The sequence below is a fragment of the Sinocyclocheilus rhinocerous genome, unplaced genomic scaffold (assembly GCF_001515625.1).
Source record: "Sinocyclocheilus rhinocerous isolate Xijiao unplaced genomic scaffold, SAMN03320098_v1.1 scaffold480, whole genome shotgun sequence".
Taxonomy (NCBI): domain Eukaryota; kingdom Metazoa; phylum Chordata; class Actinopteri; order Cypriniformes; family Cyprinidae; genus Sinocyclocheilus; species Sinocyclocheilus rhinocerous.
The window spans coordinates 1,563,226-1,586,192 of NW_015655401.1; the positions used below are offsets into that span (position 1 = coordinate 1,563,226).

At 36.9% G+C, this 22,967-nt stretch overlaps 3 protein-coding genes across 14 annotated transcripts in view; 1 reads left to right on the forward strand and 2 right to left on the reverse strand.

The window, feature by feature from the left end:
- Positions 1-7,634, reverse strand: part of LOC107718125 (protein ENL-like) — a 13,102-nt gene extending 5,468 nt beyond the window's left edge. For 2 of the 5 annotated variants that reach the window (XM_016525091.1, XM_016525090.1), the window contains exons 1-8: positions 7,526-7,634; positions 5,826-6,006; positions 4,044-4,126; positions 3,274-3,417; positions 3,043-3,168; positions 1,421-2,029; positions 1,264-1,348; positions 1,119-1,183 (exon numbers count right to left, since the gene is read on the reverse strand). In XM_016525091.1, the coding sequence (XP_016380577.1) occupies positions 1,119-1,183; positions 1,264-1,348; positions 1,421-2,029; positions 3,043-3,168; positions 3,274-3,417; positions 4,044-4,126; positions 5,826-6,006; positions 7,526-7,537 (1,305 nt within the window). In that variant the 5' untranslated portion in view covers positions 7,538-7,634. Of the gene's footprint in view, positions 1-166; positions 239-428; positions 504-797; positions 898-1,074; positions 1,184-1,263; positions 1,349-1,420; positions 2,030-3,042; positions 3,169-3,273; positions 3,418-4,043; positions 4,127-5,765; positions 6,007-7,525 lie in introns of those variants that run through there. The other 3 variants (XM_016525092.1, XM_016525088.1, XM_016525093.1) reach the window with 3 other exon arrangements.
- Positions 7,635-8,471: 837 nt separating this feature from the next.
- On the reverse strand, positions 8,472-16,157 carry LOC107718126 (zinc finger protein 414-like). 8 transcript variants are annotated; one of them, XM_016525096.1, is made up of 8 exons: positions 16,018-16,157; positions 15,881-15,932; positions 15,383-15,446; positions 15,175-15,285; positions 13,735-13,840; positions 12,453-12,994; positions 10,083-10,235; positions 8,472-8,908 (listed from the first exon to the last, which is right to left on the reverse strand). In XM_016525096.1, the coding sequence occupies exons 3-8, from the start codon at positions 15,387-15,389 to the stop codon at positions 8,832-8,834; spliced, it is 996 nt and encodes a 331-aa protein (XP_016380582.1). In that variant the 5' UTR covers positions 15,390-15,446; positions 15,881-15,932; positions 16,018-16,157; the 3' UTR covers positions 8,472-8,831. The 8 variants fall into 8 exon arrangements, 6 of the variants coding, with proteins under 6 accessions (XP_016380582.1, XP_016380584.1, XP_016380583.1 ...); XM_016525098.1 differs by having other exon boundaries at positions 15,383-15,458; XM_016525097.1 differs by having other exon boundaries at positions 15,383-15,463.
- Positions 16,158-18,169: 2,012 nt separating this feature from the next.
- LOC107718128 (MAP kinase-interacting serine/threonine-protein kinase 2-like) overlaps positions 18,170-22,967 on the forward strand; it is a 17,317-nt gene continuing 12,519 nt past the window's right edge. Inside the window, exons 1-5 of the mRNA XM_016525101.1 lie at positions 18,170-18,263; positions 18,675-18,850; positions 18,948-19,035; positions 19,239-19,340; positions 19,449-19,546. Of these exons, the coding sequence (XP_016380587.1) occupies positions 18,800-18,850; positions 18,948-19,035; positions 19,239-19,340; positions 19,449-19,546 (339 nt within the window). The 5' untranslated portion in view covers positions 18,170-18,263; positions 18,675-18,799. The remainder of the gene's footprint in view (positions 18,264-18,674; positions 18,851-18,947; positions 19,036-19,238; positions 19,341-19,448; positions 19,547-22,967) is intronic.

Genomic DNA, 22,967 nt, shown 5'->3' on the forward strand with positions numbered 1-22,967 from the left:
TATATATATATATATATATATAATAAAGGACACTTTATTTATTAAAGAATACTTTTTACAAATTTATTAAAGGAGTAACAAACTTTTTTTTTTGTGCTAATTACAAACATTTCCCTAATTTAAGAATCACTTAAAATACACCCAAATAAAGAAAAGTTATTTTTACCTGCTGTAAAATGTTCCTCTCTCTCAAAGCCATCAGCCTGCGATGAAGGTCCACAAGCTCCTCTGTATAAGCCTGTAATCAGATCACTCATTTAAAACCTCCATTGTACAGTAGTCAATATTTAAAGTGAACCTAAAAGGTTCATCAAAGTTGTCCTAAGACAAGAATGCATTTTGATCCACTTCAAATGTTGACTAGTGTAGTTTTATGTGCAATAAAATTCTGTATTTTAGCCACGGATGAGTATGATTCAGTTATTTACCCTTCCTACCTTGTCGTATCCCCTCTTGAGCACCTTCTCACGGGTGCAAGAATCTGGGCTCTTTTTTCCTAACATCTGACAAAGGATACAAACTATTTAAAATCAAATTCAAATATAAACCTGATCCACTGTAAAAATGCTTTTTTTTTTAGATTATTAGAACATATTTTACACAAAAATACTATTCCAGTCTTTCTTATTTAAAATTTTATTTTCAATTCCATGTGTTACTTGCCATTTCTTTGTAATTATTTGTGAAATTTACTAGCAATTTCCAAGTGAAAATTGTTTCAAAGTAAATCTTGCACCAATTTATTTTCAGTGTATAAACCGGTCCAAAGTTTCATTGCAATGCAATGCCAATCTTACCTTTAGGTTTGCTGAGCTGAGTTTGGGTAGAGGTGAGGGGGCTTCCTGGCTGGGAGGACGGGACTCCTCATTGACATCACTCTCACTGTCCATGCTTAAACTGGAAACATGAAAATGAACTTGTGAAGGGAATATAAACTGGATTCAGTACAACAAGACTATGGTAATATTAATGTGCAGAAATTTGTCTTGATTTTCATGTTTTTCTTTTTAAGAAAATTGAATTGAAATTCAAACAAGACCAAATTAGATCAAATACAAAGTCCTTGGCACAGACCGAGAGTCCTGGTTCGGTGGAGTCGCCTTCATGGGCGTCTCAACCTCAGAACTGCTGTCATCATCAGAGCCTACAGAGCGCATATCCTCCACCATAGAACGAAGCGGCCCTGGACACAATCATCACGTTCAACCAAACTCAATGAGGGGACACACTACTGATCATACAATTCATGATTAAACTCAGTACCTTGGCCTTGCTTCTGCGACGGCTCAAAGTCAGAATCAGAGCTGGAGCTGGAGCTGGAACTAGATGGACTGGATGGAGCCGACTGCTAAATAAACAACATCCTTGAGCTTCATTACATTCAAATCCATGTTCTGCTGATCGAAATACCAAAACATACCTCTGATTTGGAAGAGGCTTCATCTTCAGAGTTGGATTCGTCGGAGTCTGGCTGCCTTTTCACTTCCTGCACCTCTGGTTTCATCTTTGCCCAGTGGCCTTTATCTTTAGGGGTTTTCTTCTCGGGGTATGTGGAGGGTGTTGTTGAGGTAATGCGGGGAGAGTTGCTGCTGTAGCCTCCACTCACAGGCCCCTTCATGCCCTCAGAGCCTATCTTCTTCTGTTTCTTAGTACTCAGCTTTGGAGACTCTGTGGCAGTCGAGGGTCGCTTGCTCGGGACACGAGTGTCCAGCTGTCCCCCTCCGCCCGTCACTGCTCCTCCACCTTTTGGAGACATGCCATCCATCTTGGACTCTCTGACTGTGAGTTTGGGCTCTTTGAAGGCTGCTTTGGGCACTGTTTTCCCTTCATCTTTTCCTCTGCCATCTGGGGCTTTCTTTGAAAAAGAGGATGACGACTGGTCTCGTGAAGACTTGCCACTCTCACGGTCGCTCTCTCTAGACGTGGCCTTGCTCTCTGAATCCTTTCGTGTGTGCTCTCGGTGCTCTTTGGTTGCCTTATGGGCTTTGAGGCCTTTGCTGCTCCCACTTCCTCCATCTTTACTCGACTCCTACAATAAAAGTTTTAAAATGACTGATCTTTGAATACATACTCCGGTTACGTTTACACGACAACGATGTGTTTCTCTTGCATTTTTAAAAAGTTTCACGTATACACGACAACATTTTCAAAACGATTCACGTTTACACATATCCGCGAAAACGGCCAAAAACGCTGTATTACGTATGCCAGGCCAGTAGTTGGCGCTGTCACCTTGTTAGTAAACAGTAGGGAACTTGTAGGGAAGTGACGATTATATGTTGTGGTTGTATATGATGCGTCTCCGCTGTTGGTTGTAATATTGGTGAAGTAAATCCACACTTTGCTGAAGAAGAGTTAGCAAACTCTTCCGTATTGGGTGATTACACGGAAACGATAACGGTGCCGTTTTCAAAAATATGCGTTTTCAGTCCCCAAAACGCCATTGTCGTGTAAACGAACAGTCAAAACGCATAAAAAGTTTCGAAGTTTGAAAACGTTGTCATGTAAACAGACATCCCCTCAGAAGCAGCTACATATCCACCCAGAATACTACTGTGGTAGTGAGCTTTGTATCGAGAAGCACCACTCAAAACCTTGTTTACGGAAACTTCAAGTTCAAATAGCTCACCCAAAAAATGAACATTCTGTAATTAATGGTTAATCAAATGTATTTAATTTTTAAAAGTACAGAATGTTATTTGCCTACAGTATTTAAAGTTTACAGCCGAAGAGTTGGATATTCTCAATGTTTTTTGTTTGTATGTGACAGCATGGGAAAGCACCTTCCTTTTGCCTGCTGTGTCATCTGTGTGGGAATTGTAAAATACAGCCTGTGCCACCAGAGTGGGATAGAATCATACTGGAACGGGACTGAAAAATCTGCGTAACGTAAAAATCTAACTACGGGAAGAACGGTGATAGAATGTTCATTTTTTCCCTTTAAGCAAAAACATATAGGATATTGAATATCTTAAACACTTTAAATAAATTTTGAAAATCATTTTAATAACTTACTGACCAAAGAATGACTTTATTACTAACCTTTACTGCATGAGAGGACTTGATCTTCTTGGGGTCTGAGAAGGCGGAGAGTGGAATAGTAGGCAGTATTGGATAATCTGGACTCGGCCTTGGCATCATCTCTGCTCCCTCAGGAATAACCACAGCCTGGGACAAGAATAACATCCGAACAGAAAGAGAGAGTGTGAGAATCCACTGAAAAGAGCTGATTGTAGAGGTACAGAAAAAGCAAAGACAAACAGTCCCACTCACCCCACCAGCCTTGACCAGCTTGCGTCGAAACTCATGTGTGGGGTTGTTAAATGTGAGCTTCTCACAGCGCAGGTGGTTGACAGGTGGGTTGCCCTCCAGGTTCAAGAAAAGGTCATAATTAAAGCACACCTTTTTAGGCTCCTCCTGTCATAGAAGAGACAAGCATGCTCAGGCTTTATAGATAAAAAAAATATTTAAAGAAATTGTGTTGATAAAAGTATGAACATCAGTATCAAACCTGAATCTCGTTCTAGCAGTATGTGTAACATTTACAGTAAAGTTAGATCAAAGTACGCTCTTTGGTTGATTACGTTACAGGAAACAAGAGAGAAAATGGAAAACCCCCATAAATATTCCACTACAGATTCTGGAAAAATATACAAAATGATAATGAAACGAAACAGAAGTAAGTCTTAAAGTGACATACAAATGTACATATTCTTACCATTTACACCCCCTCCAAGTTCTCTGTAGTTCAATAGCTGCATGTCAATTTTCTGTTAACGCGTCTATAAAATCTGTTAGCTCCCAGTGCCCAACTGGTTCACCTAGTTGTGCAACCTTTACCTTTACTGAATTGCAAAACTCTTCAATCACAACACTTTTCCAATGCTGGCAACAAACCACTTAAAAATAACACACCCTCACACATCTATAAAGACTGAGTACAACACTGTGCTTAACTTTTCTTACATTTTGCTTGAAATGACAGTTATTCATGTTATAGATAAAGAAATGCAGATACTGCTGTCGATATGGGATGTGCTCACCTTGTTTTTGAAATAGACCTCTATAGGCATGAGAAAACCAGCATAGCCTGACTCTTCCACTTTATATGGGGGTTCTTTACAAACTGTGAAAAAAAAAAGAAAAAGTGAAGATGTATAGTTAACATCTACACAAATATTAATATCTGTACTGAAACAGAAATATGACACTAGAATGTACTATTTACATGTACATACTAAAATATGGTGAAGTGTACTATTTCTTTGCCACTAATGACACAATGGAATTGTAAAAATAACCATTTTTTCCCGAACAGGTTTCCACAGCACTCCTATAATCTGGTAGCCCCGCCCCCAAACCACATCATTGGTTTAGCCAGAGGTTGACATATCAGACCACTCAAACAAATAGGGAGATATTTTGAAAGCACCCCAGAGACACAGTGTTTACACATTTTGGGAAGTCAACCTACAAACGGCTAACTTATAGTTGTCTTTGCACATTTAACTTGGATAGGAGAAAGTAACATCAAAAAATGACACACCTTCAAATACAACACCTGGCAAAAATGAATGAAATCACAACACTTAGAGGATGTTCGTCCAGCTTTTTTACTTTGTGGCAAATAAACAAATCACAGATATGACACAAAAAAAATTGGTTTAATAGCTGAACGTTCATTCGTGAAACATACCTACAAGGAATTAAAGGGATAGTTCACCATTGTTTATATGCAAATAAAAGACTAAATTAATTCTGTTCATCATATAAAATAATCATATCTCTTTACAAGATTTGAATTAAATGACTCAATTAATTTGGATTAATTTTATGATGCCTTTATAACCTTTTTTGATCTTTTAAGTTTTGGTTACCTGGACTTTCAATAGAGGGACAGAAACCACTCAGGTTGCATTAATAATATCTTAATTATTAAATAGTAAGTCCGGGTTTAGACTGACATGAGGTATAAATGATGAATAATGACAGAATTTGTGAGACATATTTGTCTGTCTTACAAAAATGAAACGGGTAAGATTTCTGTTACTAATAAACTGAATGTGTTTTAAAAACACAATAACTAGGATTATATATTTATCATCAATAAATCCAATTTGTTTCAGTCTCATACATTTTAGCTCAATATTGCTTGTTCCACAGCTAGCCATATTTAACCACGTTAATACTTTTAACTGAATACATGTCATTGTTTTCACAAAGAACAGATTTATGCTAATTCTAAGCAATATGAGTAAATGCATTTTGAAAATATTATTATTTAAATAAAATAAAATAGATGCAAATGGTTAATAACAAGAGGAGAAATCCTACCCGTTTCATTGTATGTCTGACAAATATGCATTACATTAAACTTATGATAAAACTCTGTACCTTGATAAAGGCTTGTTGCCGAAATGTTGATAATAAAAAGAAGGTTAAATAAGAGTGCATTTATATGTCTTCTTTAAGTTCTTTCTCTAACAAAGGTGTGCATTTACTTCATTGCATGACTTAAAAAACTCTGTAATCCAAATAGATAGAAATTGTATATGCAATTCATAAACATAAATCTTACATTTAGATCTGAATCACTGATCTATAATAGAGACAGATATATAGTCATACGATGGAACTACAAAGTATATTAGCTTGGGCAACAGCATGAGCTAAACAGGCAGATTAGACATGATAACTCAACAGAAGAAAATGGGCATACACACAAATGGTTTCTTTAATTCTGATTGAAAGGGACTTAAACCTACATGGCTGTGAGTACTCTATGAAGTCACAGTGTTACGAAGTTGACTCAAATTAAAACCTGCCTCTCTTGGGTTTTGGGAAGCTGTCGTGAAGGTGGAAGACAACTCTCTCCACAAAGTGCTGGATGTCAGACGCCTCTGGGCCCCGAACAAACACCATCCAGTCATGTGTGAAGCCCTCAGTAGTGACTTTCTTCCTTAACTGGGCTCTGTGTCCCAGCTCCAGTTTCACCTGCACAGTGCACTGAAACAAGAGGAAAGCAGAAGTCATCTGTCAGTCTTCTCTATTCTGAATATGAGTCCTACAACTGTAGTACTGTTGAAATGGGAAAGAAAGAAAAAAGATTGCAATACTTCATCAGTGAGTGACACGTATAACTCGGAGTGAGACTAAAAGAAGCTCTTGACCAACTTCTCAACACCAGTGTTATATCGACAGCTTACATCTGTGAGAAATCAACCAGCTTTTGCTCTCTGACAGCTAGAGATGGAAATTCACAGTTCTCTGACATTCTACATGTGTGTGATGCTTTACTGTTTACAACTTTTCTTGGTATGGAGACAAAATGACTGAAAGGCTTGTATGCGTTAGCTCAGTGGTTAATAAATTCCTCGCCAATGTTGGCTGAGTTTGTATCCTATCTGTACTTAAAGCATTTTTACAGTGACTGCATAATACAAAACAACACAAGACGTGCATGTCAAAAATAACTAGATAAAAAAAAGTTTGTCAATTCATACTTTATGCTGGCTTGAGAAAGCCTGGCCGGTAGTTTTAAAACCTTGACATTTCAAAGTTTTAAAGCTATGCAGTCTATCAGACAGACAGACATACAGAGAGAGAGAGCGAGATAGATAGACAGATGGACTATCTATCTATCTATATATATATAGATATATATAGATAGATAGATAGATAGATAGATACATAGATAAAGTGAAAAAGTGTAGTAGTTTTTAAAGTTTGAACACTGTAGGTAAATCAACATCCCATAGTATATTAATATACGTAACATATATACTATATTTCAATTATGTTATGTATTTATTTCTATTAAAATTCGTTGTTTAATTGTGATTATTTATATCCATGTAAGTTACTTAAACTTCAAAGACATTGCAGAATTTCATTTTACACTTGCATGTCAAATAAGAGCTGCTTGACTTTTCTTTAATCATTTACAGATGCACACAGCAGATTGAATATTCTGACACTCAATATTTAGAATCTAAGCTTTGCTTTTAATATACAAGCCAACATTACTCATCCGTCCAACCCTGAAATGGAAGAATTTTCTCCTGCTGGTGTCTCAACCTAGTGAGCACCCTACCTAGACAGCATGTTTAATCTTGGAAGCGTTCGAACGTTCGCGCGCTCCTAAGGCGCCCAAAATGCTGTCTATGTAGGGAATTCACTAGGTTTTGAGACAGGTCCGGGCTAGCTGGACAGCTAGTGAGTGCTGGAACTCAAGAGTCAGTCTGTCCTATAAGCCAAACGCGGAGGTTTATAAAAGGATATTGGTTTCTGTAAGCATATCTTCGTCACAACAAAAATGTTCATAAAACACTGATGTAATTCCGCGGGTTTCCTGCTTTTAGCCTAGTAAAAAAAAAGACTAGCTGGCTAAGTTAGCATCCTGACCACCTTCACAGAAACGTTGGCCTCGCGTCTTTCAATTTATATGCTTTAATGATAAAAAAAAAAAAAAAAAACACCATTCCTCACTACTGGCTGTCTGGCAGAGTCAGTAAAGTCTTATTACCATGTTCTCCATTGTTGCCTATGTTCCGGTTGTTTCATCTATTTACAAAAGCGTTGAAGTAGATTGAATGTGCATCCTCGCTGCACACTCTGATGGGAGTGTGAAGTGAGAAACTGAACAGTTTGAACAAATGGCCGCGACACTGAGTTTTTAAAATAAAAGCAGAATGGCTCTCATCTACCTGTGTCCCTTCCACATCTTTCAGATACTTTTTAAAATTGCGCTTATACACTATGCAAATACTTAAAGTTGCTCCACCTATTACTGTATTTTACGGAAGTTTTTCAGTCACTTTCTTTCGTGCGGTTCTTAAAGGAAACGTTGGGCGTCTTTCAATTTATATGCTTTAATGATAAAAAAAAAAAAAAAAAACACGCATATTCCTCACTACTGGCTGTCTGGCAGAGTCAGTAAAGTCTTATTACCATGTTCTCCATTGTTGCCTATGTTCCGGTTGTTTCATCTATTTACAAAAGCGTTGAAGTAGATTGAATGTGCATCCTCGCTGCACACTCTGATGGGAGTGTGAAGTGAGAAACTGAACAGTTTGAACAAATGGCCGCGACACTGAGTTTTTAAAATAAAAGCAGAATGGCTCTCATCTACCCGTGTCTCTCTTCCACATCTTTCATCTACTTTATTTATTTGCTAATACACTATGCAAATAATTAAAGTCACTCCACCCTTCACTGTATATTTTACGGAAGTTTTTCAGTCACTTTCGTGCAGTTCTGAATGTATTTATTTCTATTTGATTACTATATATACCATTGTATAGACCAGGGTTCCTCAAATCTTGCCCTGGAGGTCCAATGCGCTGCAGAGTTTAGCTCCAACCCTGATCAAACTCAGCTACCTGTGATTAGATTAACTCACTTCACAATTTAGAGTTTACCTGACAGGTTTTTATTTGCAAGTAGTAAACACTACAGAAACAACTGATCAAAAAAACAAAATTGTTCACTCTTGAATACTGTTCTCTAATGGAGATACCGCCTACTGTAAAAAGGTCAAATAAAAACGTAGGTGACATAATATTACAATATTACTGAGTTTATTTATATGCCATTCCAAATTACTTGAAACCTAACAAGAAATTTTTTTTTAGTCTAGATGACTCATAATGCTTACTGAAGACAAGGCATGCAGCACTTCATGTGTTTGAATAGTGATATGGACAGATCCAGACCACAGATGCTTGAAGTCCACACTGTCTGTGAAATGAAAACATTGAGTTTCTCCCACTGTATAAAATGCTACTACAAAAGTTCTTTGTCAATCAGCAGGTTTAGCATCTCATTTCATGTTAGAGCTGTGTATAAGTTGAGTTCTCAGACTGCAGTGAAGTCTTAGCCAGTAAAGATGCGGTGCCAATCTCTGTATCTGTAAAATACACAGAAGGTTCAGTCTGGTGAGATAACATTCCTATATTGTGTAATTACTTTCAAAAGGCTAAAAAGCTGGAATACACTACACGACAAGACTTTTAAAATCTAAAGAGTTTTTAAAACACTATGTATCATATACTTGCTGACTTTGTAAATGGTTACAGAGAAAAACTGGGCACCATACATTACACAACTTTTAAACCAATACACTACATGACTTTTAAAATTGGAACATATTTTTAAAGCATTTGCTGAGTTTGGACACTGGACATTATACACTAAACAACTGAGGATCATATTATATATTATCAGACTCAAATCCTTCCAATAAGAAAAAACTCATGCAGAAACATTTGCCCCTAACCCTAGACACATGACAAATGAAAACCACATGTTCTAAAATTGGCTGAAAATACTTTTGATATCCATTGACTGGATAGATTCATAGTCTGAAACTAAAAACAGTCTTTGCCCATCGTACACTATCCCCCGGTTTCACAGACAAGGCTTAAGCCTAATCCCAGACTAAAATATAAGTCTGAGCTGTTTCAACTGAAAGAAACCTGATCTGACTGATCTTAAAATATATCAGTGCCTTTATTTTGTCTCAAAATGCACACCAGTAATGTTTTTTTCTAAGGCACGTTTATAAAAATTACTTAAATGTCCTAATTGAACTATGGCCTAATCCTGGTTTAGTCTAAGCCCTGTCTGTGAAACCAGGCCTATGTGTATTCTGTGAAAACTGCGAACTCTGACTAACCAAAATCTGCAGACTCATAGTTCACCCGAAAATGAAAATTCAACCAAACAGTTGACGGTAGCCACTGACTACCATAGTATTTTTTTCCATACTGTAGAAGTGAAAAGATATTTTGAAAAATGTGGGTAACCAAACAGTTGTTGGAAAAAATAGTATGGAATAATATGGACTACCATAGTATGGAAAAAATACTATGGTAGTCAGTGGCTACCGTCAACTCTTTGGTTACCCACATTCTTCAAAATATCTTTTGTGTTCGGCAGAAGAAAGAAATTCATACAGGTTTGGAGCAACTTGAGGGTGAGTAAATGAGAGAATTGTCATTTTTGGGCTATGAAATAAAATAAAAAGTGCACTTCATTCATTAAAATGTTTAGAATTAAACAATGAAGTACAGAAGTCATACCATGATCACTGTTCACTTTGCCCCCTGGGTTCTTGTGCTGGCCCTCAATGTGAGCGGTCATCTCCCCCCGGTCTGGGGTGCAGTGGCCACATTGTAGGCAACTGTACCGACCTCTTGTGTGCTCCCACAGGATGCGGCAGTTGAAGGACTGACCTGAGAGATTTAATTAATGGGAGAATCATTAAAATCAAAACTAACTCAAAGACTATTATATTCATAGAGAATGTTTGTAGACAGACAGAAAAACCTTCACCAGTAAAAGTATCAGACTGAGCTGGAAAAAGAACCCCAGTGATCACTGACATCGGCTCATATATACAAGAGCAATATATTATTTACACAATGAAAAACCATCAATGAACCCAGTTTAGACAGATGAACATGGGCACAAAGGTGTTGGAATTAGCAAGAGCTGTCAACTTCTCCACACATGGTCAATTATGATGATACAGCACCATCTCTTGCCAGAAATGATCACCTGATTTTTGCAAAATGCTAATGGGAAAAGGAAAAAGTGAAGTAAAGGAACACTGGCCCTGAAAGCACACTCTCTGATGTTTTATTACATGTTACGTTAGTGAAGAACCCGGACATATGCGTTTAGGATCGGATGGGAGTGGACTGAGTTGTACAGCTAGATGGCACACCCAGGGAAACACTGAGCCCAGTTAGAGCATGGGAAGGGGAGGAGGATTAGCATCTAAATCATCATTTGAAGGAAGATCTGATTGTTCCCTCAAGCAATGTGTGTGTGGATTCTCTGTGCCTCACCTGTACTTCATCTCTATTTAAACTCTGACTGCTCGGAGAGTTCCATCTGTGCAAAAGGGGCCCAGGCGGGTCTGGCCGGACAGTGCAACATGACAAAACACAGTTCACTCAAAGCGGCCATGGCTTAGGCATTTCCCCCCCAAGTGACTTACAAATTCCCTTTCATAAGGACTCACACCTGTTGATAAGCAGGTGAGATCAGTTGAGCAAACTGGAAAATACACAGGTGAACAGGGTCTAAAATGTAGGATGATTTAAGGAACACTGGGTCTCATTCAATAATAATTCTGTGGATTATTCATATTTATGTGCAAAAGAGAACTTCTCATGAAAAATGTCTGCCTAGTTCACAACGAGTGCATACGCAAATGAATTGTACTTGTGAACACAAGTACTTGAATACTTGTGTTCATTACCTTGTTGAATGAATTTGGATTATTCTAAATGAGCGAAATGCGTGCCCAAGGTTAGTTATTTGAGAAAAATAAAGTTTGGAATAATTACGATTTTATAATGTTTTTGAAACATTATGCTCACCAAGGCTGCATTAAAAAAAAAAAAAAATCAAAAATACAGTAAAAACAGTAACATTTTAAAATATAATTACAATTTAATATAACTTTTTTCTATTTGAATATATATTTTAAAACAACATTTATTCCTGTGATGGCAAAGCTGAATCTTCAGCAGCCATTACTCCAGTCTTCAGTGTCACATGATCCTTCAGAAATCATTCTAATTTGCTGATTTGGTGCTCAAGAAACATTTATTATTATTATCAATGTTGAAAACAGTTTTTGCTGCTTCATATTTTTGTAGAAATCATGATACACTACTGTTCAAAAGCTTGGGGTAAGTAGTTTTTGCATTATTTATTTTTGATTATGTTTTTAATATTATTTAAAAAACATTAACATATGAAATTTTTCAAAAGTGACAGTAAAGACATTCATGAGGTTACAAAAGATTAAAATGCAAAATAAATGCTGTTCTATTAAACTTTCTATTCATCAAAGAATCATGTAAAAAATTTATTTTTTCCACAAAAAACGGTTTTCAACATTGACAAATGTTTTTTGAGCACCAAATCAGCATATTATACTGATTTCTGAAGGATCATGTGACACTGAAGACTGGAGTAATGACCTTCATTAATTTACCATCAAAAGAATAAATCACATTTTAAAATATATCCAAATAGAAAACAGTAATGATATGTATGACAACTATTACTGTTTGTACTGTATTTTTTATCAAATAAAAGCAGTCTTGGTGGGCAAAAGAGACTTCTTTCATAAACATAAAAAAAAAATCCAAACATACTTTTTCTTATTATTCCAAACTCTTGACCAGTTGTGTATCTGTTTATAGAATGTCATGCTAACGTGTTTTTGTTTTTAGACATTTTTTCAATACATTTAGAATTTAAAATTAAATTTAGAAGTTTTAATATGAAAATTATTGATGAATCATGATCAGATTTCACGCACAAATTCATGCTTACGCACAGTTAGAGAATGAAACCCATTGTGAGCAATGACACTTTCTTTAAGTCGGCTTTCCTCACTCACAGAAGAAAGATTTATGAGATTCATTCACCTTGGTTCTTCCTCCAGACTGCGTTTGATCCTGGTGATGATGGCAGGGGCGGTGAAGCGGGCAGACTGGGAGGACCAGACCTAGGAGACCTCTGCTGCTGCTGTAGGCCCAGATCTGCCTGGAAGGCTGGGTTAACAGGAGACAGAGTGGGTGGAAAGGAGCTGTAGGGAGATTCTGGTTGGCAAGGAAGATTTTGGGTTGAAGCAGGATTTAAAATGGCAAGGGGCACAGTTGCAGGCCCTGCAGGTGTGGGGTTAGCAAATGCATTGTTTTCTGGGGGCTGCTGGGTTACTGGCATGTTTGTCGGTGTTGGATTTGTGGGCAAAGAGGGCATAGACTCCATCTCCTCAGGTGCATTTGGGGCCAAGAGGGGTCTAGATGATTCCATGTCACCGGAAGTGGGAGGAACATTGGTGGGATCCACGTCAGGTGACGTTCCAGGCTCGACCTTTGCAGCCTTGTTCTTAGCAACTTTAGCACAGGTCTGCAGGTGTTTGAGAAGGGTGCGGTAAGAACGCAGTTTGGCCCTGCAGCTCTCACACCTAAAGGACATAAAAATGATGATAATGAAGAAGCATAAAGCTGAAACAAACATTAGAGCAGAACAGAAGTGCTAGAAAAGTTAAAAAAAAAAAAAGTACTTGGCCTCAAAAAAAAAAAAGTTGTAGTATTTACAAAAACTCATATTACTGGATGTTTTAACTTCGTCATTGCTTTCCGAGAAGGAGAGAATGGAATTGACAGGTGATTTTTATAAAATTTTGATCACCATATTCTCAGCTGTTTAAAAGATTAAGGCAATAATAAATATATATAGTAAAAAGTAATATTTAGAGAGTTAAAAAGTAGAAAATGGTAACCTGGTTTCAGAGATTTTGAGCAGATTTATAAAGTGATTGGGACTAAGACAGCTGTTTACAGTCAGCATTAAATGAAAATTCACCCTATTTTCTAAATGCATTCTAAATCTTATTGATCTTATAGTGAATGATACATACTTTCATGTTGATACAAATTTCTGATACATGTTTCATTTTCTTGTTTGTTTTTACCTCAATTTTTTATAAAATTTAAAAAAAAAAATCATATGCTGTTGTGAAACAACAGACTTCTCTTTGGTGTATGCTGGACTTCTTTTCATTAAGACGTTCAATGAATATGGTTCCAAATAAGAGCACCTCTATGAGAAATTACGGACTGGCAAGAAGGAGTAAAGTTAAACAACATAATAAATGCAACCTCATTAAGAAAGAAACCTAAAAGCAAAGCTATAGGAACTCACAGGAAAAAATTATTTGGCTTGTGGTGGTGCCTCATATGTTCCACTAGCTGCTGCATGTTGTTGAATGAACCATCACATCCTATATGAGAGCACAGGAACGTTTTCCCTAAAGAATAAAGGACAGTGCATTAGAGTAGACACCAAATTGCTAATGTGACATTGTTTATGATTGTAAATTAATTGATTAAATGTTTATAAACAGCATTTCATTCATCAAGTGCACTAGTACAAAAAAAAAAACACACGTCTGGTTTGCTATCCTTGTGGGGACTCTCCATAGGCGTAATTGTTTTTCTACTGTACAGACCATATATTCTATTGCCCTACACCTAAACCTACCCCTTACAGGAAACTTTCTGCATTTTTAGATTTTCAATCAACTTCATTCTGTGTGAATTATTAGCTTGCTTACCCGTGGGGACCCCATGAGTCTGTGTGTATTCAGGTTTAAGTCCCCACCAGAATAGAAAAACAGGTACACACACACACACACACACACACAGTCTATATATATATATATATATATATATATATGATATAGTTCAGTAATGCTCATGCACACTTTCAGTGAATGGCACGTAGTAAATTCTAATCTGGGAGCGCAAGAGGAACACGTTCGATTTAAAAGCAATTAGCAGAATAACATGCACTTGATCAATAAACAATAAGAACAATAAGCAATCCATTGAACATTAAACAATAAGCAATCAATTGATCCAAACTAACAGAACATCTCACCAACGTAAACAATCAATCAAGGACGCGCGCAGAGAGCCAGCAGACGCACGAGCTAGCCAAACAAAACATCACATTATCTGCTTAGAATACTTGTGTTCAAGAGCAATTATTTATAGTGCAGTTACTATGGCACTTACTTTGAATGGATTTCTCAAAGTTTTTAAAGCTTCTTTTTAAAACCGAAATTAATTCAAATGAAAGCGGTTATTTAGCTACATTGTATTTCCACCCTGTCTACGTGCGTTACGTTCATCAGTAAATATCGCGAGAACATACGTTCCCGTTTTTCAGTTCGTCTTCTTCTTCTTCTTATGATGTTTAATGGCGGTTGGCAAACCAGCTTTTGGTGCATATTCCGCCACCTACTGGGATGGAGTGTGAGGCGCTGATATCAAGGGAAATGCTAATTCTCAAAACAAAAAAAAAAAAAACCTTCTACCTATATTTTATTATATAAATTTGTTATTTTCAAAAAATGTATAAGAGCTTTATAACCTTTATGAGAACTGTTTAACACACTCTGTAATGTCATAGAATTAATGCCGTCAGATTTTAATTCCTCTTTTAACTGTATTCTTTCCCTTTCATATGCCCTACAGTTAATCAGCAGTCTGTGTGTATTCAGGTTTAAGTCCCCACCAGGATAGAAAAACAGGTACACACACACACACACACACACACACAGGCATGTTGATGTTATACCTGGAAGAGACTGGGCAGTGTTCTTTTGATGGTCCTGAAGATGATTTTTCAGTGCTTCTGGACTATTGTAGGTCCTCTTGCACCCATAAAACGAGCAGGACATTTGACAGCCTAGTGGAACATTGCATACAAGTTCTGTTTATACTGGGCTTTAATATGCATGGACATTGAAACAGCAAATTAAAGCATAGCACTGATAATGACATACTCTCCATGGTGACTGCTTATAGCTGAGGTAGTGGGATGGTTCCTGTTTCAGCCAGACCTGCACTCTAGGATAACAACTGCCCTAATATATATATATATATATCAGTTTCAGCCAGACCTGCACTCTAGGATAACAACTGCCCTAATATATATATATATATATCAGTTTCAGCCAGACCTGCACTCTAGGATAACAACTGCCCTAATATATATATATATATATATTAGGGCAGTTGTTATCCTAGAGTGCAGGTCTGGCTGAAACTGATATATATATATATATATATATATATATGATATAGTTCAGTAATGCTCATGCACACTTTCAGTGAATGGCACGTAGTAAATTCTAATCTGGGAGCGCAAGAGGAACACGTTCGATTTAAAAGCAATTAGCAGAATAACATGCACTTGATCAATAAACAATAAGAACAATAAGCAATCCATTGAACATTAAACAATAAGCAATCAATTGATCCAAACTAACAGAACATCTCACCAACGTAAACAATCAATCAAGGACGCGCGCAGAGAGCCAGCAGACGCACGAGCTAGCCAAACAAAACATCACATTATCTGCTTAGAATACTTGTGTTCAAGAGCAATTATTTATAGTGCAGTTACTATGGCACTTACTTTGAATGGATTTCTCAAAGTTTTTAAAGCTTCTTTTTAAAACCGAAATTAATTCAAATGAAAGCGGTTATTTAGCTACATTGTATTTCCACCCTGTCTACGTGCGTTACGTTCATCAGTAAATATCGCGAGAACATACGTTCCCGTTTTTCAGTTCGTCTTCTTCTTCTTCTTATGATGTTTAATGGCGGTTGGCAAACCAGCTTTTGGTGCATATTCCGCCACCTACTGGGATGGAGTGTGAGGCGCTGATATCAAGGGAAATGCTAATTCTCAAAACAAACAAAAAAAAAACCTTCTACCTATATTTTATTATATAAATTTGTTATTTTCAAAAAATGTATAAGAGCTTTATAACCTTTATGAGAACTGTTTAACACACTCTGTAATGTCATAGAATTAATGCCGTCAGATTTTAATTCCTCTTTTTTTTCAGTTCGTCTTTGATTGATGACAACTTTTAAGATGATTACATTATTCAAAGGTGCACGCAGCTCACAGTTGCTGATTTGGAAATCTTTTGTTTTACAACAGATTTTATTTTTGTAACAGATTTTAATTTTGGATCATTTTGACACATAAATGAGAAGTCCTGTACATCGATTGAGCTTTGATGTTGTTTAACCTTGTGATCAAAGTTAATTGTATTATTTTTTTAAACTAAAATTTAACTCAGCTATATTTCTAATTCAGGTCTGCCAACGTTTGTGTTTAACTTGGAGTGAGAATTAACACGGCGGCTACTTGGCTTGGGTGGGAGTTTTGGTTGGGATTGAGTTTATAAATAAATAAATAAATAAACTGTTAGCAGAGTTTTGTCTGACGTTTGCACATGCGTAGTAGTTAACGTCATGATGACTGGTTCTGTTTTATCATAAAATTATATAAAAAAATTTTGATACAAAAATTAAAATACTTTTCTATTAATCGAAAAGTATAATTATTGCATATCTGTTTTGATAAATTAAATTTTTCTGCTATTCAATGCTACGGTTATCACTGTCGTAAATTTTCGCAATTTCGAAAGTGAATCCCACTTTTATGAGTGATGAGGGATTTATATGTCACTCCCAAAACTTTGCTGCGTGTACAGGGTATGTGGCCGTTGGTCCTCTTAGCAACACGAAAAACAAAACTTTTATGCAAGTTCTGAATGGAATATATGTAGCCTAGAATGAGACTGAGAATGCGCGAGTTGGCAGACCAGGCTAATTATTAGCAGAGATTGATTCGAATGCTGTATACACAATATGGGTACTACTTTAACTAAAGTAATTAATGCTTATCTTATGCATTTCGTTTGGAATTTTATAGGAAATAATAACAACAAATGAACAAAGTATTTTTTTATTGACCGAAATGAACAGTAGATGGCTGCAGTGAGCCACATATCCTCCCTGCTCACTACAGACCAGTGGCTCTAAACATGAAATTAAGTTATATTAAAATAATCCTACTACAACAAATACTAAAAAAAGAAAAGAAAAAGAAAACTCTGAACGATTAAGATTAGATACTTAGATATTTAATTGTTGACTTGAACACAGTTTTAAACCCCTAAACTAGCTGTTCCCAACAATATTTACATCAACCTATGCACATATTTATATGACAGTCAACAATAACACCTTTATTGTTACCGGAAAAACATTTCAAATAAATGAACTGTTACTCTGGCTGTAATTATGCAGGAAATATTAAACATGAATACATGCTTCTATGTTTTGGGTTGTGATATTGCACCTTTCAATATTTTCCTTTCCAATAGTTCCTGAAAAATAAACACTAGAATATTATATGAAGTTTTGGCCATCAAATATCAGTCTTTACCAGACCAGGTTTGTAGCTTCACGTGAGGCAGAAATTATATATATATATGTTTCCTGAAGTGTGTTCATTTTAAAACTCTACTAATTTTTCCACTGTCCAGTAGATAGGAAAATAAACAAGTCCGGCGTAACTAAAGCGCTTGTCCAGTTTTGATTCTGAATAGATGACGTTAGGAACGGGATGCCCCGCCCCTGTTATCGAAATGTCCAATAGTGTTCTTAGTTTTTAAGTCTGACTCTCATTGCAATTATTTTGATTGGATGTGGAATGTAGAGTGGGCGGAGTGCGAGATACGACCTTATATATGCGTTGTGCCATCAACTTTCGTTTACAATTGACAAACACAGAGTAGCAACCTATTAAACGGTGGGTTGGAGCAACGGCGTGAACGCTGGCGGATCACGGCTAGTAACGGGGTAAGATGAATCCCTTTCCACTACCTATTAAATGATTCCTGGAACTCTTTTTAAGAAAAAAAAAACGGTCTTTCTGACTGAAACCGCATGCAGTCCAGAGATGGCTTATTACTCGGCCATCTTGATTAAAAATAGCTATTGACAGTTTGTAAACTAAGATTAAACAGATTTTTAACTGCTTCCATAAGATTTCTCAGTTTATATATTTCTCGATTTTAATAGCAAGTTAATTCATTTGTTTGTTTTGTTAAATTTCCTGACTTTGTTGACTACTACAATGTGAAAAATACCAAGTCTGTAAGTTACATGAGTTTTCCTCTTTTCTTAGTCTCTTTGAGACTTTAGATTATCTTGCTGGAAGAGCATCTGTTCAGGGTCATACTGATGATATTTCTGTCTCTGTGTAAGCAGGAGTCATCTGTTGCACGACCACCTTGAGGTGATCAGATCAGAGGTGATCAGTATTTGATTGAAAGGAGCCACTGAACTGTGATTAAGGCACCAAGCTGCACATCATTATCTGACCATTTGAAAACATGGTGCAAAACAAAATCACGGAGGTCACAGGATTCCATCGCTCCTTCAAGGTTGGTAACTACTTCTGATTTACCAGAAAGTGTTTTATGCCCTGAGTGAGTGTGAAATGGTAGACTTTAATTTGTGACACTTGTTTCCTATTCCCAGGGGCAAAATCCTTTCAAGACTGATGAATTCATAGATTCGGAACCCCATCTTGACTTGTCCTTCAAGTTAGACCGCTCGCCAAGGCCTGGTACTGCTATTTTGCCTACTTTTTCATTAATATTGTCTGTTATTATCAGTCTTTGAGGTTGAAGTAAACCCTGATGAAATACTTATTGAGGAGATATTGCTTATCTCTCAAGCTTTATGCAAAGTTCATAGCAGATTAGAGTGATGGACTTGGCACACATTGTGCACTTTAACTCTGTTTTCTTTTTTTTTTTTTTTTTAAAGACATGCCATCTAGCCGGCCCATCGATATCCCTGATGCCAAGAAGAGAAATAAGAAGAAAAAAAGATGCAGAGCCACTGACAGTTTCTCCGGACGTTTTGAAGGCAAGCCCTTTTTGTTTGTCTTTTGTAAATGCTCAAGCCTGGAGTATAGCTTCACTGTCTAAGGAGGGTAAATATTCATTTTATTTATATATATTTTTTCATTTATAGATGTTTACAAACTACAAAATGAGATTCTTGGAGAAGGGGCTTATGCTGTTGTTCACACCTGCATCAATCTGATCACCAATAAAGAATATGCAGTAAAGGCAAGTATCAGCACCCTCTTTTAGTTAAAGCAGCATATTGCTAAACAAACTGTTGTCAGTGCTCCTACAGCTATCAAATAATCAGTGTCTTATCTATGTTCAGGTTAAACTCCAGTAGTTGCAATGGCAAAATACCATTTTAGGCCGTACCCTCCTTGCATGATTATTGCTCTGATTTTGCTGTCACAGAATCTCAGACCGTAGCCAAATTGGAGCTTGCTGTAATTGGGTGTTAATTATAAGCAGTTAGCAATGTGATTTGAGCTGATCTTGTGACGTCTTTCATGACACTGTTTTCAAGCAAGTTTCATATCATCACAGCATAGTTTTGTAGAATGAGTGATACATAGTGTGCTTCAACCATTGAGAAAATAAAAGGCTTAAAGATTATTGTAAGCCATATTCTTTAAAAAAAAAAAAAATTGCTTCATTGTAATCTTATTACAAGAAAAAGACGAAAAAAAGTGCAGAAACATTTGAACCCAAGTAAAAAAAAAACATTTAATAATATATATATTATGTTAAAATAATCTGATGTATAGAGACTATTGAGTATATTATAAAATGCACTTAAATGTAATACAATATGTATTGTAATAGTATTATAATATTCTTATTATCTCTTGAGTTGCCCCTTAATGGAAAAAATATAGTAGCTATTTCTGCTGCAACAGTATATGTGACTGATTAATAGAAATAATATCATGCAATCTGAACAGTGGAGGGGGAACAGACTTTAAAGAGTGGATTCTACCGCAAATCTGTAAATCTAACTTTTGCAGCTGGACATTGTTAGTATGTTCTCTTAAATTATGTTAGAGCATCAATGATGTTTATTAGTGAACACTCCAAGCGTTTGACACTAGGAATATGAATTGAGGGAAGCAAACTTTGGCTTTTAGTTAATTGTCATGCCTTCAGTGTAGAGTGTTACATAAGAATAAAAGGGGGTTTATGCTGGGACAGATGTGGGATAGCTCTGTATCAGGGTTTCAGCCCTCATCAGGAAATACCGGACACTAGCTTTGATTCATGGTCGTTTGAGCTGTTCTTATAAGTGGTTTTATTTGTTATGTGGTGTTGTTACATGTACTTCTCTCTGGAACAATGGCCTTCCAGCTACTGTGCTGCTGCTGCAGCTGTGGAACCAAAATATAAATGACCACAGTGCCTGCTCAGCAGAGAAACTTCCTCTTTTCAATTGTTGACATTGTGAAGCAGGACATGTAATCTTTGAAAAAGCAGTGCTCTCACTACATCTATTTAACCTCTAGAAGATGGAATGGTAATATATAAAGGAAGCCGTGGGTACTAAATGAAGCGTGTGCAGGATGTTCATGTGGCATTTCATAGCAAATGTTCTGTAACTTGCCAAAGGGAACGCAAAATTGAAAACAGCAGGTTCTCCACATGGCTGATGTCATGGAATATTGTCAGATTCCAAGAGTCTTATGAACCGGTGCTCTTCTGGAAGCTAGAGAAAGTTTAAGTTTATTGTTTAATTGTTTTGTCATTTGCATCCCATTTGCTGTGAAATGTGTACTTGGGGTAAAATGTTTGGCTAATGCTTAACCTTTTGGAATACTGTGGCATAAATGCTCATCTGCACGTTAAAATGAATGGACACTGTACAAATTACATGGAATAATAGTCTAATGCCAAGGTAAATGGATTTTATTTGGACAGATGGCAGATAAACCAGCACATAGATTGAATTAAGGGAGGCAACACATTTTGTTAGCCCGAGCCCTTTAGAAATGGACAACTGTTCAAAAGTTTGGGGACGGTAAGAATTAGTTTGTTTTGAAAAATTAGTACTTTTCAGCAAGGTTGCAATTAAATTGATTAAAAGGTAAAGACATTTGTGTTGTTACAAAAGTTTTATATTAAACATAGTGTTTCCTCTAGGATTTTTTCCAGCTGTGGTGGCAGGACTGTTTCCCATGGACCACGCCCCCTTCCTCCTGGTGCTTATACCTCCCCACCCACGAATCGCGTGCACTCAAACTCAGAATTACATTTATTTGAACTAATAAAGACAATAAGAACAATTTAAATAAATGCCAAGCAATAGCACAGACAAAAAACAAAGTACTGTTAATTTAATTTGTAACACTCAAGTTCTTCAGGTAGGTCTAACAGTAATATTTCAGTACAGAATTACTACAGAAACTGAATCTATTCAACTGTAAAGTAACACTGGATAGTCTTCACTGTATAAATAATGCTGGGTACACACTAAAAGATTTTAAAAATCTTATAAGAAATCAAAATCAGCCCGATTATCTTGTGGTGTGTACCCAGCATAAACAGTAATGACACAGACAACAGCAGGTTTATTTAGGCTGCTGTCTTTTTAAGAGCTTGTGCACGGATCTAATACTGTTACACGTGTGATTTGCTTCTCAACGGTTTAAATTCACTTAATACCCTATAGACCGACTGTTTACGTGAATACAGCCGTGGCCAAATGTTTTGAGAATGACACAAATATAAATTTTCACAAAGTCTGCTGCTACAGTATTTTTAGATCTTTTTGTCAGATGTTACTATGGTATACTGAAGTATAATTACAAGAATTTCATAAGTGTCAAAGGCTTTTATTGACAATTACAATAAGTTTATGCAAAGAAAGTATTTGCAGTGTTGACCCTCCTTTTTCAAGACCTCTTCAATTCGCCCTGGCATGCTGTCAATCAACTTCTGGGCCACATCCTGACTGATGGCAGCCCATTCTTGCAGCATCAATGCTTGGAGTTTGTCAGAATTTGTGGGTTTTTGTTTGTCCACCCGCCTCTTGAGGGTTGACCACAAGATCTCAATGGGATTAAGGTCTGGGGAGTTTCCTGGCCATTCACCCAAAATTTCGATGTTTTGTTCCCCGAGCCACTTAGTTATCACTTTTGCCTTATGGCAAGGTGCTCCAGCATGCTGGAAAAGGCATTGTTCCTTACCAAACTGTTCTTGGATGGTTGGGAGAAGTTGCTCTCGGAGGATGTTTTTGTACCATTCTTTATTCATGGCTGTGTTTTTAGGCAAAATTGTGAGTGAGCCTACTCCCTTGGCTGAGAAGCAACCCCACACATGAATGGTCTCCGGATGCTTTACTGTTGGCATGACACAGGACTGATGGTAGCGCTCACCTTTTTTTCTCCGGGCAAGCTTTATTCCGGATGCCCCAAACAATCAGAAAGGGGATTCATCAGAGAAAAAGACTTTACCCCAGTCCTCAGCAGTCCAATCCCTGTACCTTTGGGAGAATATCAGTCTGTCCCTGATGTTTTTCCTGGAGAGAAGTGGGTTCTTTGCTGCCCTTCTTGACCCCAGGCCATCCTCCAAAAGTCTTCGCCTCACTGTGCGTGCAGATGCACTCACACCTGCCTGCTGCCATTCCTGAGCAAGCTCTGCACTGGTGGTGCCC

What these genes read in the sequence shown, in the direction of transcription:
- LOC107718126 (XM_016525095.1), bottom strand. An exon ending in CACTGCCCAGTCTCTTCCAG is followed by an intron (nt 13,841 to 15,174) that starts GTATAACATCAA and finishes TTTATTCTTTAG; the next exon opens with GGAAAACGTTCCTGTGCTCT. An exon ending in AAGCCAAATAATTTTTTCCT is followed by an intron (nt 12,995 to 13,734) that starts GTGAGTTCCTAT and finishes TATGTCCTTTAG; the next exon opens with GTGTGAGAGCTGCAGGGCCA.